Source organism: Diabrotica virgifera, chromosome 7, assembly GCF_917563875.1.
Source record: "Diabrotica virgifera virgifera chromosome 7, PGI_DIABVI_V3a".
Taxonomy (NCBI): Eukaryota; Metazoa; Arthropoda; class Insecta; order Coleoptera; family Chrysomelidae; genus Diabrotica; species Diabrotica virgifera.
The window spans coordinates 102,151,464-102,169,227 of record NC_065449.1 but is presented as its reverse complement, the minus strand read 5'-3'; the positions used below and the strand labels follow the sequence as shown (position 1 = coordinate 102,169,227).

At 35.7% G+C, this 17,764-nt stretch overlaps 1 protein-coding gene across 4 annotated transcripts in view; it reads left to right on the top strand.

Annotated features, from left to right (window-relative positions):
• Positions 1-16,263, top strand: part of LOC126887888 (uncharacterized) — a 168,895-nt gene extending 152,632 nt beyond the window's left edge. For all 4 annotated transcript variants that reach the window (XM_050655783.1, XM_050655781.1, XM_050655784.1 and 1 more), the window contains 2 exons: positions 2,063-2,470; positions 14,433-16,263. In XM_050655783.1, the coding sequence (XP_050511740.1) occupies positions 2,063-2,470; positions 14,433-16,202 (2,178 nt within the window). In that variant the 3' untranslated portion in view covers positions 16,203-16,263. The remainder of the gene's footprint in view (positions 1-2,062; positions 2,471-14,432) is intronic.
• Positions 16,264-17,764: the final 1,501 nt, after the last annotated feature.

Genomic DNA, 17,764 nt, shown 5'->3' with positions numbered 1-17,764 from the left:
GGGTATATTATATTTTTTATAACTTCTAATAGATTCTGCAATCTGCCGGAAGGGCAATAAGCGTTTGCTTTGACAAATGTGAGATTGACATGTAGAATATCCCTCCAGTGAGTGAACTCCTTTAAAAAAAAACTAGCTAAAATTAAATTTAGTGTTTTTTGACAATGTGATTACTTATTGGTGTTTATATTTTCTTAGAGGCTAAAACTTATCTGAGTCCTGTAGACAGGTCGGCAGGCAGCAGGCGTGTAAGTCTACGCACTTCGTTATCACCGGGCACATTTAGACGGTTGGCCAACACGTTAGTGCGCACTGGCACTCTTTCACTGTAACGAACACTGAACTGGTAGATGACTTCCTTGATAGATTCCAGCTTGACGTCGTGTAGTATGACTCTATTGGGGATGTAGAATGGTGCATCAACGATGGTTATTGGCGCTTCCCCAAAGTTGTATACCATTAGGTCCACACTGGTTTGAGAATGGCATTATACAACAGTATTTTGTTGTCCAATGATAATTTAGATTTGCGTCCAATCAGCCAATACTTTTGCTAAATTTAAGGCCTAGCTGTTTTCTTTCGGTAAATGTATGCTTCTTCCAAGTTAGCCGTCGGTCCAAATACATGCCAAGATATTTAGCACCGTCAGCATGTGAGAGGTGGCAGTCGTTGATTTTTACTGGTGGACATGTTTCTCTGCGTAAATTGAATGTCACTTGTGTAGATTTCGTTTCATTAACTCTGATATGCCATGTTTTTAGCCACTTTTGGATTTTATCAAGGTTCGTCTGAAGGTTCTTTGAGGCTGAGGCACGGTCGGTGTGAGATGCCAAGACCGCCGTGTCATCAGCGAATGTTGCTACAGTGGTGGTTCTTGTTCTTGGCAGATCAGTTGTATAAAGCAGGAACAATATAGGTCCCAAGACGGTACCCTAAGGAACGCGAGAATATATTGGATGTAATGCAATAAGTTCACTCCCTTGTTTCACGAAGAAATGTCTGTCTGATAGGTAGGATTTTAGTGGTACATAGTGGGGACAGAATAAGAGTTCTTTCAATTTAAATTGTAGGCCGCTATACCACACTTTGTCAAATGCCTGTGATATATCCACGAAGGCTGCTGAATATCTTTTACCGTTCAGATTCCTGTAGATTTGGTTAACTAATCTGTGTACCTGCTCAGTGGTTCCGTGCTTTTTTCGAAATTCAAATTGATGATCAAGAATCAGTTTTTTAACTTTATTATTATTTCGAGCCCACTGGCGTAGAGCTTTTCGAAGACTTTGGATAACATTGGGAGCAGGCTTATTGGCCTGTAAGAGGAGACGACCTCCGGTTTTTTCCAGGCTTGGAGATCATGATGATTTGTGCAACCTTCCAGGTGCATGGGAAGTAACTCCGTAGCATTGCATTGAATATGAAGATTATGAGCTTTTAAATTGAGTATATTACGTGTATTATTTACGAACCAAAAAGCTTTTCGGTCCAAAAAGTGTGGCCCTTGCAAACATTTTTCATGTTTGACATTTTAATTTAATTTTTTGAAATTTTTGTGTTATGTTTTATTGATATACTGAATTCGCGCTGCCGATATTCACTTTGACACATTCGGAATAGGAAACATACAACACAACTATTAACTGCTCAAATCAACTTAATCTTTCATTAAAAAAGAAGAATTATTAGAAATAGTGGGAGGTGGGAGTGTATACTAATCTCATAAAATTTTGTGGAGTTTATTGCTACAAACTATTTTTATTTTGTACAATAAATAATTTTCTCATTTGTTATCAATACATTATAATGGTGTAAATAAATTATTATCGATTGGCGTAAGGTTTATGTTATTTATGTCTGTTTATTATTAATAATATTGGCTAAGAGCAGGTATGTTTGGTTGTGTAGTAATTTTCAGTCACGTCTAGCAACTGAAGTTCCCAAAAAAGAAATTACTAACGTCACTAGACAGTTGTGTCTCAGAAAAGCGAATCGACTTTATAGATTAAATTAAACATTAAATAAAATAGTAGTATAATTAATATACCTATGTATTCTTTTCTAGGTTGCCATGGCAGAAGCATCGAAAGTTACAACTAAGCCTGTAACAACTGCAGGATTCCTACAAATGATGACCGGTCCAGGATCTCAAAATAAAGAAAACGCTAACTTAGATCAAAGTCCGGGGAAAAATACTACAAGTAATATGGAAAACCTATCAGATTCAGATTTACAGACACTTTTACAGAATTTCAAAGATCTTTCGACTGAAGAACAACAGAATCTAATAAATTATTTAAAAAAGCTAGAGCTCCAAGAACCCGACCGAGTAGAAAAATTAAGGAAATTTGTCAGTTTAGATTCAAATTCTAAAGATAAAGATGATCAAAAAGAAACAGAAAACGTCAGTGATGAAGATAAGCCAAACCCTAAGCATGACCAAAAGAGTCCCGGTTCAATTAATAATAGTAATGTAAGTAGACAGGAGTCAAAAATTTTCAGGGGTTTCTATTTTATTTCTGTACCAAGGGAGGATCCAGGACCGATTTTCGGGGGGTGGCATGAAATTTTTTGTGGGAATACCGTGGGTTTGATTGAAAACTTTTAAAAATTAGGGTTAAAATGGTGAGTTTTAAGGCACTTTTCACACACTTTTGAGTGCCATAAAGACATTCTAAACTTATCGTTATTAAATTATTTTTATTTGTCTAGTAACGAAAAATCATCAAATTTTAACGTAAAAGTTGGCTTAGTGGCAATGTTAATTTTAGTATGTCAATCAGTGACATCATTGACACTAGGAACTCAGATGTGCATAAAGAATTAAGCAAAGTTTATACAAGTGTAGGAGTCTTGGGATCCTTCCATGTTGAGATAGATGTCAGTGTTTCAATTATATGTAAAATGCCAGATCTGAACTGGATTACGCTTTCATGGCGCTAAACCCATCTTGTTTCGCATAAAATTGTTAAATTTTGTCCGAGTTTCAGTTTTGAAACTTCATTTCTCTTGGCTGACATGTTAAATGATATTACTAACTTCATTGTTCCCACTATGTTTCTGATGGACGAGACATTAATAGAAGTTGAAAGGGAGTTGTCTAAAATATGATTCAGGTGGCAAGGACATCTAACTGCATTTGTTGCGACCTTATTTATTTCTGTTACTGCACCGACCGCTTCATAGCTCATTACGCTACAATTGTCAGTACCGATTCCTACACATTTCTTTGGATCCAAGTGCAGTTCTTTCAACAAGTTTAATACTATTATTCCCAAGGCTTCTCCTCTCAGGCGTTGTTCTTCCCCTTTTTCTTGATTTTTACTAATTATTTTTATGGTCTCATAAGCGTCAATGAACTTGACAAAGCCTTCACGAATTTTGTTAATGTTGTTATTGTGTGTGCCATAAACTTGGAGAAAGCTGTTCCAATTGGGATACGTCGGTCGTTTCGTCAAATATGACAGTAATAATTTGCACTTTGAACCTGATTCATTATTTGTTCAATTATCTCTTCACCACAACATGTTATCAGTTGGTGCTACTAATGTATAGTGTGTAGAGATACAACTTGCTCCAACTCATTATTCAGAGAAAGATCCAAGGAAAAAGAAGCATAGAGAAACGTAGAATATCATGTCTGCGCAACCTCAAAGAATGGTACGGATGTACATTAAATGAACTTTTCAGAGCAGCCGTCTCTAAAATCCGAATAGCTATGATGATTGCTGACCTACCTCGCGGAGATGGCAGATTGAAGAAGAAGAAGACTAATGTATGTTGGTCGGAAAGATGCTATGGATAGGTGTTATTTAAGAGTCTCATCTCCTGATGCGATTTTAAACCTTAACAATTCCCTGAAATTCATTGCTAGGTCCAGCATCTCCGTCCAGAAGCAGAAGGCCATCGTCACGATGGCCTCTTAGAGGAATATTTTGTCGACCTAAGAACACTATAGACTCTACTATTGGTCGTAGTCTTTCTCTATTTTCTTGTAGCTGTTTAAACCTCTGAGGATATGTGTTTGAAACTAGAAACATTTGAACTGTAAATATTTAAATTTATATGTTGAATGGGTTGCATGTGAGAGTTCATTTTAAATGAAGTAAAAGACAGACGTACTCTCAATCATTTATTTTAACTTCCGACGACCGGTTTCGCTCTCTAAACTATGCAGAGCATCTTCAGGTCAACGGTTGCAAGTCACTAAATGATTCGTATACAAGGAGCTACTACCTCAGTATTCATTAACATGATGTTTTTGCTTAAGTTATGCTAACGGGATATGGTGGAATAGACGGAGAATGTTACAAAGCTAAACAACAAGTTTATGGGATTTGGGAATTCTTGAGGGTGAAGAGATAGTTGTTGAGAGACAACCAACAAATCTGTGCCTGTTATTGTGTTTGTGAAGTAAACTTTAGTGAATGTCATATACAATTTTTTTAAAAATTTTGATGGTTTTAAAGATTTTTATTTCTATTTATTAAAAGATTTTGTTTTTATTTATATTTATTATAAGACTTCTATTTATTAATGTATGTGTTAGTGTAAGATTGACAACGTTTGGATCAAGGCGGGTAGAATGTGTATTATGTATGTTAGATGTGGATGTGCAGCTGTAACCTACATTGTTAAAGTCAGTATTTCTTGATGTTTTAATGAAAGGAGTAGTGGTCGTGTAAGGGAAGACCAATCAGAAAGCTTAAAAAGTTGTAGCTAAAATATTAAATTAGCAGTCATATAATAAAAACAGTAATAAATGTGAATTGATAGACAACAATGTAGGTACATGGAACTGAGATATAAATTAAAGGGTGGAGAAATAGAGTAGAAAGAAAGATAGGAAGTAAAATTCAGTTGAAAGTTGAAAGTAATTGATTGTAAATTGAGACTATGTTTTAATGATATAAGCAGTGAATAAATATTAATAAATTATTGAATTAGATAAAAGAAATGAATAGTAATAAATTATAAATTATATTTTGGGGGTACAAAGTAAAAAATGATTCTTGAACTAAAAACCAATACAGTTAAATAAATTAAATGCAGTGCTCCTGACCAATCTTAAATTCCCACATTATTTGTTGTATCGTCTTGTGTCCTGTGTGTTTTGTTTTAATTTAATATTGATGTGAATTTACTTATTTATTTATGCAGTGCTCCTGACCAATCTTAAATTCCCACATTATTTGTTGTATCGTCTTGTGTCCTGTCTGTTTTGTTTTAATTTAATTTTGATGTGAATTTACTTATTTATTTATTGACGAATTTTTAAAATACAATGTAGGTACCCCCAAAATATAATTTATTACTATTCATTTCTTTTATCTAATTCAATAGTTTATTAATATTTCTTCACTGCTTATATCATTAAAACATAGTCTCAATTTACAATCAATTACTTTCAACTGAATTTTACTTCCTATCTTTCTTTCTACTCTATTTCTCCACCCTTTAATTTATATCTCAGTTCCATGTACCTACATTGTTGTCTATCAATTCACATTTATTACTGTTTTTATTATATGACTGCTAATTTAATATTTTAGCTACAACTTTTTAAGCTTTCTGATTGGTCTTCCCTTACACGACCACTACTCCTTTCATTAAAACATCAAGAAGTATTGACCTTAACAATTTAGGTTACAGCTGCACATCCTCATCTAACATACATAATACACATTCTACCCGTCTTGATCCAAACGTTGTCAATCTTACACTAACACATACATTAATAAATAGAAGTCTTTTAAGGGGGTATGTAAACGCCACAGTCAAAATGGTTGGTGATCATAGGAACTAAACGTTTAACAATTCTTTCAGTAGATGGCAGCACGTATATATATTCGAACATTTTAATAACGACGAATTTTAATTCTATTAACGACGGCGTTGTTGCCACGTACTAAATAGAACTTATGATCGTTACCGATCGATCGGTACTGTTCGCCTTCAATCGTACTTGTATTGTATTTACAGTGATGAGTTGATGAGGGTTTTTAATTCTTTACCTGGAAATGGTAAATTCTTACTATTAATAGATAGCATTGTATAACTAGACAAATTTTTATCTTTTTTTAAACAATGCTAATAGATACAAAACGTTTCATTTGGAAATATTTTATCACTTATTGTATTTAGATTATATTTGTAATAATGTGATTTGTAATTTTGTGACAATTATTAATTCTTTACCTGGTCAAAAATTTTTATTTTAAACTGATAAAGAAATTTGCAATTGTTTGAAATACAAGTATGTAGTAAATATATACATTGAATCACACTTTTTGCTGTAAATTTTAAATAATCGCTTGGATTAACATGAAATTTGGCATACAGATAGGTAACATGTCAACCAAGAAAAGTGATAGTGTGCCGATGTAAGATTTTGCCCTGAGGGTGAGTTTTATTCCATCTCGGGGGTGAAAAAATATACGTTCAAAAAAGTCTGAAAATGGATAAACTGACTAATTCTAAGCAACTTTTGTTCTATAAGATTTTTTCACCAAATTAATATTCGAGTTATTTGCGAGTAAAAAACACGTTTTTAGGCGGCTTTTACAAATAACTCAAAAAATAAGTATTTTATTCGAAAGAAACATTCTTAGCAAAAATATGTAGCTTCTAAAAAAGTATAAAAAAATGGTGTATTAGATCTGGATCCCGCGTACCCAAAAAACTTGATTAATAGCAAGCTGAAAATTTGTTAATAGCTTAACGGTGTCTAGTCGGACAAACTTTGATGTACGGGAGGGAACACTGGAACAGGGGAACTTCGTAACGGGGGGTTACGAAAACGTACCAGGTATTTTGTCGGACAGAACATCCAATTGATTTGTTACCCTTTCATTAAACTCTCATGCAAACATCAGACTGCTAAACAACCGACTTGATTACTGTCATTTGACATGTTCTTCGTGTTCCACTCATTAAAATACACAGTTGGTGATAAACACCAGTCTGATTTTTACATGAAAGTTTAATGAAATGCTAACAAATCAATTGGAAGTTCTGTCCGACAAAATACATGGAACGTTTTCGTAGTCTGACGTTCCAAATTTTTAAGCTGTTCCACAAATAAAACTTCCCCTGTTCCAGTGTTACCATACATCAAAGTTTGTCCGACTAGACACCGTTAAGCTATTAACAAATTTTTAGCTTGCTATTAATCAACTTTTTTTAGGTACCCGGGATCCAGGTCTATACAGCGTGTCTACTTAAGTTGGAAACATATGGGAAACTTTTTTATTATTCATTTTACGAAAAAAAGTTATTCTTTATAAAAAGTTCTGCATGCTCTAAAACCTAAGATTCAATCATCAGATATCAAATTTTGTCAATATTATAAGAGGTAAGTCAAAAAATATAAACTTCGTTCAAGAGTAAAGTACCTTTATTTCTCTCAATATCGAAAATTCTTATTATGAAAAGTTGTTTGGAAATAGAAACTAAGGTCAAATATGCAATTACATGCTTCTAATTGGAAAAAATATTTTCTAAATTTTTCTCAAATTTATTGATACTGAACTTCGTTTTTATTTATTACACATACGATAACTTTTTTATTATTACTTTTACGAAAAAAAGGTATTCTTTATAAAAACCTCTGTATGCCCTAAGACCGAAGATGCAACCATCAGATATCACATTTTATTAATTTTATACGAAGTATGTCAAAAAATATGAATTTCACTCAAGAGTAAAGTACCTTTATTTGTCACAATATTGAAAATGGTTATTAAAAAAAGTTGTTTAGAATTAAAAACTATGTGTTTCAATATGCAATTACATCTTTCTAATTAAAATATTGTGAAATATAAAGGTACATATTATAATCTTGAGTGAATTTCATATTTTTTGACACACCTCGTATAAAATTAATAAAAGTTAATATATCATGGTTGTGTCCTAAATTTTAGACCATGCAGAGCTTTTTATGAAGAATAATTTTTTTTCGTAAAATGGATAATAAAAGAGTTAATAATTAAAAACGACGTTGGGTCGGACCATAAATTTGAGAAAAATTTTTTTTTCAATTAGAAGCATGTAATTGCATATTTGATCTTAGTTTTTAATTCCAAACAACTTTTTATCATAAGATTTTTCGATATTGAGAGAAATAAAGGTACTTTACCCTTGACCGAAATTCATATTTTTTGACATACCTCGTATAATATTGAGAAAATTTTATATCTGATGATTGAATCTTAGGTTTTGGGGCATGCAGAACTTTTTATAAAGAATAACTTTTTTTCGTAAAATTAATAATAAAAAAGTTTCCCATATGTTTCCAACGTAAGTAGACACGCTGTATATTATGAACTCTATGGACCCAGTTGAAACAAAGTTGTAGCTAATAAAAAATAGTTTCATATCCGCCAAATTTCAAAGTGAATATTTCAACGTAAAATAACCAAAAAATGATGCACTTTTTTGGGGAAAACTCATTACAACTTTTTTAAAGTGTTTAAAAAATATTTATTTTTGTTTTTTTTTAGTTTGTAGCATCAAAACTAAGCAAATGCTCAAAATATAGTTGGTCCCTTTTTTTTGGTCAAAAACCTCGGGAAAATCACCCCCAATTATCATCTTAAATCAAATCAATCGTAACCACTTCACAAGTTACTTTCTGTCTATCTTTGAGCCTTAGGACCAGTATTTTATGTCCCGGTTAGCTAATTGGGGTTTAATCGGGACCGAAAACTACCTCTTAGGGTCTCTTGCGTTGTCCTCCTCCTCCTAAGTGCCTTCTCTATTGAGGTTGGCGATCAATATGGCAAATTTCTCTCTGTTCTGGGCTTGATGAATTAAGTCATTCCCTGTTGTGTGGGTCCAATCTCTGATGTTTCGGAGCCAAGATTTTTTCTTTCTTCCTATACCCCTTTTACCTTCGATTTTGCCTTCTAATATTACCTGAAGCTACTCAAATTCCCTATGGCGCATTATGTGTCCTAGATATGACGTCTTTCTAATTTTGATTGTATTGACCAGATGCGGACGTGTGCTCATTATTTCCAGTACTTCTTCATTTGTAGTTTTGGTGGTCCAGCTTATTCTTAGCATTCGGCGGTACATCCACATTTCGAATGAATTCAGTTTGTTGACATCATACTGTTTTAATGTCCAGGTCTCACAGCCAAATAGTAATAGAGACCACACATAACATTTTAGTGTTCTCAATCTTATTGTGACTGATAGCTTGGGGTTGAAGTAGTAGTAGCTGAAGGGTGATACCATTGATTTGTATGTTGGAATGTCAACACGGGAAGTTTTTTTTCCTCGGAAAATTTTACATTTTCATCTCATTTCTAATTCTTGTTCTTCATGTGCCTTGTCCGTTGTGGAAGTTGGCTATCATCATAGCAATTTTAATTTTGTTTACTGCGTGTCTATAACTCGACCGATGTTAGTCCAAACCATTGGCGTAAGTTTTGAAGCCATGAGTGTCTTCTTCTTCCGGGTCCACGTTTACTCTCTATTTTACCCTATATTATCAGCTGCAGTATACGATATTTATCATGTCTCATAATATATGACCGAGGTGTTCACGTTTTCGTTTTTTAATTGTGAAAGATATTTCTTTTTGTTTTCCCATTCGGCGCAATACCTATTCGTTGGTGGTGTGAGTCGTCCAGAATATTTTGAGGATACGTCGGTACACCCACATTTCGAATACATCTAGCCTTTTCGATAATGTTTCCGTTATTGTCCAGGTCTCTGCTCCATACAACAAGACTGGAAATACATAGCATTTTAGCAGCCATATTTTTAGTGGGATAGATATTTCGCAATGATTGAATATATTTCTCATGTTGAATGTAGCTCTGGTTATACTCTGAATATATTTCGATTTTTTGATCCCATTTCGAGTTGACGACTGTTCGAAGGTATACATATAATTCTACGTGTTGAATTGGTTTTTTATTTTCAATTGTCTGGCAGGTTTTTGAGTTTTGCTCACTAGTGTCTATTTTTGTTTTATTTATGTTGAAGGTTAAATTCTCTTTTTTCACTCGCTCTTTGTAGGTACCCTGTTCATAAGATGCTGAAGTTCATCAATACTGCTAGCAACCACAACTGTATCGTCTGCATATCGGTTTATCTAATTATTACTCCAGTAAATTTCAATATTTTTTTTCACTTACGGAAATTTTTGACATAAATTAATCAATGAATATACAATATTGTTTTGTCTACAATTTTTTTATTAGGATAATGCCTCAACAAATACTAATGGCCATTGGCATATGTAATGTGTGTAAAAATGTCGATGTCATCGTCTTTACAAAAAGCTAATTGTATCCGAACAATGCATTATTTGCGTTATTATAAAAATTTAATTTGCCAGAAAGTGAATAAAACTTAAATTGTTTTTAGATACGCCCCACATAACATACGAGAGCTTAGGTTATCTATGTATTATGTCAAAACTAGTATAATCCCTCAGTAAACACTTTAAGACATTTTGAGCCTCGTTTAACTTTCAACCATTTGTATAACGTCACAAGGCCCAAAATGTGTACTGAGAGGGGGGTGGGGCCACTTTTCTAAACAAAACCGCGTGATTCATCGTATTTCCGTGGTTACAAAACTCGTTTTCAATTGTTTGCAGATTTTCTTAAAATCCGGCAAACGCGCATCTGTCGCCATTTAATACATCACTGCTGCCATCTACTAAATGACATGTGAACTCATCTTCTCATCTATTAAGTGACAGCGGAACTAATTTATCACTAGAAAAATGCCAACTTAATGCTGTAATATGAACAAAATCCCCAGATTGCAGCTTTTAACATTAATTTTTACCTTTAGGTACAGTTAAGTTAAAAATTATGGCAGTATGGACAATGAAAATTTGTTTAAAATAAAGCTTTTTGCGTAGTTAATCGTTTCTGATAGTTATTTTCTACCGAAGTTCAAAAATTATTATGCAAAACGAATTTTTACAACAAGTTACTAAGTAAGTTATGACATGGACTCCTTTAAGTACAGTTATAAAAAATATACTACTTTCTTTGGAAATTTTAACTAGATACTATTAAAATAGAAAGTCTACAGTTCACGTACATACCCCTAAGTTGAAGATTGGTTTTGAAATAGTGACGGTAACTGTACCTAAATACTATATACATTTTAACATTGTGTCATACCACCTTAATAAATATAAATAAAAACAAAATCTTTTAATAAATAGAAATAAAAAATATTTAAAACCATCAAAATTTAAAAAAAATTGTATATATGACATTCACTAAAGTTTACTTCACAAACACAATAACAGGCACAGATTTGTTGGTTGTCTCTCAACAACTATCTCTTCGCCCTCAAGAATTCCTAAATCCCATAAACTTATTTAGCTTTGTAACATTCTCCGTAACCATATCCCGTTAGCATAACTTAAGCAAAAACATCATGTTAATGAATACTGAGGTAGTAGCTCCTTGTATCCGAATCATTTAGTGACTTGTAACCGTTGACCTGAAGATGCTCTGCATAATTTAGAGAGCGAAACCGGTCGTCGGAAGTTACAATAAATGATTGAGAGTACGTCTGTCTTTTACTTCATTTAAATTTATATTTTTCGGGGGAGGGGGGCATGGCCCCCTCTCTGGATCCGCCAATATGTCAAATCTTGGTAAGTCATTCTTTAGAAGACCTGTTCATTATAACAGGTTGGTCATCATCATCATCATCAACCCGTACGCGTCCACTGCTGGACATAGATCTCCCTCAGCTCTTTCCATTCATCTCTATTTTGTGCGGCTTGCATCCAGTTACCGATAACATGTTTCAAATCATCGGCCCATCTGGTTAGTGGGCGTCCTCTGCTCCGTAGTGCTTCTTCTCGCGGCCTCCACTCGACAATACGTTTTGTCCATCGGTTGTCTGGCAATCTGGCGACATGTCCTGCCCAATTCCACTTAAGCGACGCGATTTTTTCGACAGCGTCTATTGTTTTTGTTCTACGGCGTATTTCTTCGTTTGGGATTCGGTCTCTCAGGGAGACACCCAACATCTGGCGCTCCATAGCCCTCTGAGTTACGCGAATCTTGTTCACTACCTTTTTTGTTAGTGTTAATGTTTCGGCTCCATAAGTGAGTACAGGCAACACACATTGGTCAAAGATTTTCCTTTTGAGGCATATGGGCAAGTCCGATTTAAATACATAGTTAAGTTTACCAAACGCTGCGCAGGCTAATCCTATGCGACGTGGGAGTTCGCACGTCTGGTTATCTCGTCCCAACCGAATTTCATGTCCCAAGTACTTATAAGATGCAGTCTGCTCAATATCCATTCCATCAACAACAATATTACGATTTAGCACCAGATTAGTCATTATTTGCGTCTTGTTGATGTTAATCTTTAGTGCGACCTCTAAGGAAGCGTAATATAATTTGTTCAACATTATTATTGCATCATCCATACGATCGGCTATTGGGACCGTGCAAGTTCGGCAAAGCGACCTCTTTCTACGCTCTGTACTTTAATTCGCACTTTTAATTATATTGGCCAATTATATTAGTCCTGGTTACTGGATAATTGTCAAGGCCATAGTCCAAAAAAATAATAAGAAGAAAAAATAAGATGCAGGTTATGTTATGCAAACGTAAACAATTGTATGTAGTAAATAAAATTAGTTATTAAAATGCAGTACTGCAAGCAAAATACAATTAATTAAATTTACCTTTATATAATAATTGCATATCATATCAATATTGTGGAGCAATATATAATTTTTCAGCTTCACTGACAGAAGGTATGAAATATACGTCAATTTGACAATTTCAATTGACAATATGAATTATTTAAGATAGTTGCAATATTTCTACGCGACTCGCGCACGGTCGTTTCTCGTTTCCCTTGTACGAGAATAAGGACGATGTACTTGCACACCGCGAATAAGGACGATGTCATCTGCGAATCTCAAATGACTGAGCTTCTCTCCATTTATATTGATACCATATTCGTTTAGATCTGCCTTCTTAAATGTGTGTGTTCTAAAAGGGTTGTGAACAGCTTTGGTGAGATGGTGTCTCCCTGCCGTACTCCTCGCTGTATACAGAATGTATTTGTTTGTTGTTCAGACAGTCTTACGCTAGCCGTTGCCGTTTGGTAGATATATTTGATCATGTTAATGTAGCGATGGTCTATTCGGCATTCTGTCAATGCTTTTAACATTTTCTGCTGTCTTATGGTATCGAATGCTTTCTCGTAGTCCACGAATATCAGTGCCAATGGTTTGTTGTATTCCGCAGACTTCTCTATTAAGTTTTTTATTACCAGTAAGTGGTCGTTAGTGCTATATCCAGATCTAAATCCAGCTTGTTCTCTAGGTTGATAGAAGTCTAACTTAGCCTCCAGTCTTTTTCTGATAATGTTTGTGAAAAGTTTATATATGTGTGATAGCAAACTGATAGGGCGGTAGTTTTTCAGATCTGTTATGTCACCCTTTTTGTGTAATAAATTGTTCCATTGAGAAGTAGTTTTTCCTTGGTAAATGCATTGGGTGAAAAGTTTGGCCAAAGCCTGGATAATTTTATTTCCACCTTGTTTGATTGCCTCGATTACTATTCCGTCATCGCCAGGGGATTTATTATTTTTCATTTCTGAAAGTGCCTTTTTAACTTCATGTGGTGTTACTTCTGGCATTAATTCTGATCCCTGGTTTGTGATTTTGGGCAGGGGCTGATCTTGCCTTTCGTTGGTGCTCTCATACATTTCGCGATAAAACGATTCGACAACCTTGAGGATTTCGGCTTTATCCGTGGCAATGTTGCCATCTTTGTTTCTGATTTTGTACATATTTTTGTTACCGATGTTACTCGTATTACGCCTCAAAACTTTTAAACCTTTGTTTTCTTGAATTATGTGAGTTATCATCAGTGATCATCAGAGTTGGTCATCATCATTATCCCAAATTGTGGCATTCTTATTAGTGAGCGCATAACCATACCTGTCCAGTGTTTTATTCATCTTCTTACATCTCTTATATTTTTTACCCACACACATTTTTATTTTCCTGAGTCACCTTTTTCCTCAATATGAGACGTAGCAGGTTACATTTTTCTCCTCAGTAAATGTGTCCATTTTCCGAGGGCCAATTTTACGATTTTTAATAATGTTTAGAAGGTTTCTATCGATTCCCATAATTTTTGACATTTTGACACAAGATACTTAATATTCTTCGATACCGATCAAAAAATACATTTCCAGAGCAAGGAGTGTTCCGATCTCTTAGTGAGTTGCTGTACTATAAACGGTTCCTGAGATATGGCCGAGAGCCATTCTTATTGGGTCATCCGGTACATACACCAATTACTGTTTACAAATATAAATATATCAAGTAATTTACTTCGAGTCAAATGCTGTCTTCATTAAATAATTATTCTATTCCAAATGTTTTACACATTTTAATTATCGATATTTTTCAGCTTGTTAACATTGATTCTGAGGAGGAAAATGAAGACGAGGAAAGAAAAGAAAAAGAATCAGATAAACAGGTTAAAAAGGTAACAGTAGATTCTGATGAAGAAGAATATACATTTGACGATGTTGTTAAATCAGTCAAAGATAAGGAAATTGAACGAACAAAAACTGTATTAGAAGATATTCTCAAGTATGATAGCGCAAAACCTAATGTAAAGAGTGCTAAAGACTTAATATCAGATCTTATGAGTAATATTATCAAGAAAAATGCTTCTACATCAAAAAGTGCTGATTTATTAGGATTGGGGAAAGCTCCTGCATCTAATCCTTCTATGCCGAATGTTGATTTAAGTAAACTATTAAATATTAATGTTGCAAGTCTCGCTAGTATAGTAAATAACGTTAAAAGTATGACTTCAAATGACACCACTATGACAAATATTACCCCTGGATCACCAAAGCGAAGTCAACACAAATTAAATTTCGATCTTTCGCAACTAAAATCAGACGATAATAAGGTTTCGTTAGATGTAGACAATGCTTTAGCATTCGGTGGACCAAATAAATTTGGTGCTACTCGGCTTGGTCCAGGTAATTTTGATAAATTTCCACTCGATCAAAATAGATTGTCAGTTGGCGGTCCAGGTATGATGGGAACAAGAGTTCCTGAACGATTGGGGCCTGGACCTGGAGGACCAAATATGTTTGGACGTGGAGAACAAGATAGATTTGGACGTGGAGGGCCAGACCGTTTTGGTCCTGGAGGACCAGATCAGTTTGGTCCTGCAGGACCAGATCGGTTCGGATCCGGAGGACCAGATCGGTTTGGACCTGGGGGACCAGATCGATTTGGACCCGGACCAGATCGACTTGGCACCGGAGTTCCGGATCGGATTGGACCTGAAGGCCCCGATCGGATTGGACCTGGAGGACCCGATCGGTTTGGACCTGGAGGACCAGATCGGTTTGGACCTGGAGGACCCGATCGGTTTGGACCTGGAGGACCCGATCGGTTTGGACCTGGAGGACCCGATCGGTTTGGACCTGGAGGACCAGATCGGTTTGGACCTGGAGGACCAGATCGGTTTGGACCTGGAGCACCAGATCGATTTGGACCTGGAGCACAAGATCGGTTTGGACCTGGAGGACGCGATCGTTTTGGACCTGGAGGACCAGATCGGTTAGGACCTGGAGGACCAGATCGGTTAGGACCTGGAGGACCAGATAGATTAGGAGCTGGAGGACCAGATAGATTAGGACCTGGAGGATCGGATCGGCTTGGACCAAGCGGTCCCGATAGATTTGGTCCTGGCGGTTCCGATAGATTTGGCCCTGGCGGTTCTGATAAATTTGGACCGAACACTCAAGATAGACTAGGACCTGGAGGACCACCTAAGAGATTCGGAGTTGATGGTCCGGATAAATTTGATATTCCTGGACCAGATAGATTTGATACAAGAGGTCCGGTTAGGATGCCTGCAGGACCAGAAAGATTTGATGCTGGAGGCTCCAATAGATTTGGGGGGCCAAATAGAATGGAAGAAAATCTTGAAGGCTTTGGCGGTCCTGATAGGGGATTCGGTCATCCCGATGGTGGGATGGCAGGACTTGGAGCACCAAGAGGTATGGGTCCTAGAATGAGTGCACCTAATGGTCCGAGGGCAGCCAATCCTCACTTTAATAGAGGTGGACCAAGACCAGGTCCAAGAGGTTTACAGAGATTGCCAGCTCCAGGTTTCAATCGACCAGTTGGAGGTTTTAATAATAGGTGGTAGATTTGAATAGATAGTTGTAGTAAAATAGATGTATTAATAAATATTTCTGACCACACTTGAATTATCTTTATAGTTTCTTTATTTCTATGGTTTGTTTCTTTCCACAGTACAAAAATATTGGTCCTACAAAATTTCATGAACTTGTGGCGGGTAGCTCTGTTACACCACAGACTCATTAAAACACAGGTTTAATTTAAATAAAAATAAAATAATATAATAATATTTACTCCTCAGCGAAGGTTTGAATCAGGTCTACAGACGACTGTCTGTAAATAAAATAAATATAATTACTATAGTCTAGTCGCTGAAAAAATGGACTGATCATGTGAACGGCACGCACTCTTAAACGTTTCTCTCCCGATGTAACCACTTTTCCCACGTTTACACCGCTCAGCAAAACCGAATTTTAGGCACTGTCTAACGAAATTCACCAGCGGAAGTGCGAAATACAAATAATGACGGTGTAAACAGTTCTTAGAAGGCCTGGCTGCGAACGACCGGTCGATGCTTGCATTAAGTGATCACGCGACCTTGGATTCCATCTTTACGCAATTCGGGTATAGACGTGAAAAATACAGCGCTTAATACATTCGCACACGTCGATAAAGAGGCACATTGAAAAAAACAGACAGAGTCATGTCTATACCAAAAGAAGAAGAAGACAAGAAGATGTCGATAAAGGACAGGCAGTTGGTGTAAGGATGAAGATGAACTTAGTAAAATAAATCCCAGTTGGCCACCAGATAATTTCTGGTAGTCAGTTGAGTTCCTGATCAGTTCTGCAGCTCGTTGAGTCTTACCTCGATCGCTATTTTATACAATTCCGGCGAACTCATCTCCTAACATTCGTCGGTAGTGGTGGGAAGACTGGGGGAACGGCGTGCTTTCGATGCGCTGGCGAGCTAGATGCGCAATCGTTACAAACTTGAGTCACTCACTACGGCCGAAAGTATGAAATCCGACAGTACTGAAAACATTTATTTGTCTGCAGTGCATTCTGATAGCGAGACATTCTAACAGTAGTTTTTAATACTTTATAAAATTCAGTATACAAACGGATTCTTCCAACACCGAGATATCCATAAATATACATGGACACAAAATACCCGAGGGCTGAAATCAATCATAGACTATACAATCATAAGACAAAAGACTAAATTGATTGTACAGGATGTGCGGGTATATAGAGGAGCCACTTGCGGCAGTGACCACCATCTATTAAAAACAAAGCTCACAATAGGAATAGATAGAGCAAGAGATTTAAAAGAAGCTGCAGCGGAAATAGAAAAATTAACAGAAAAGAAATACAACCTAAACAGCTTAGAACAAGAAAGCGTGAGGGATTTATACAGGAGTAGATTAGATAAAAAGTTAGAAACCATGCAATTTACCAGCAATGAAGAGCATTATCATTATATAAAAACATGTCTTCAGGAAGCAGCAACAGAGGCCCTCGGACTCCAAATAAAAAACCACAGAAAAACTCCGTATTGGTGGGACGAAGAAATAGAACAAGAGATTAAAAATAAAAGAGAGAAGTATAAAAAATTTCTGAACACAAG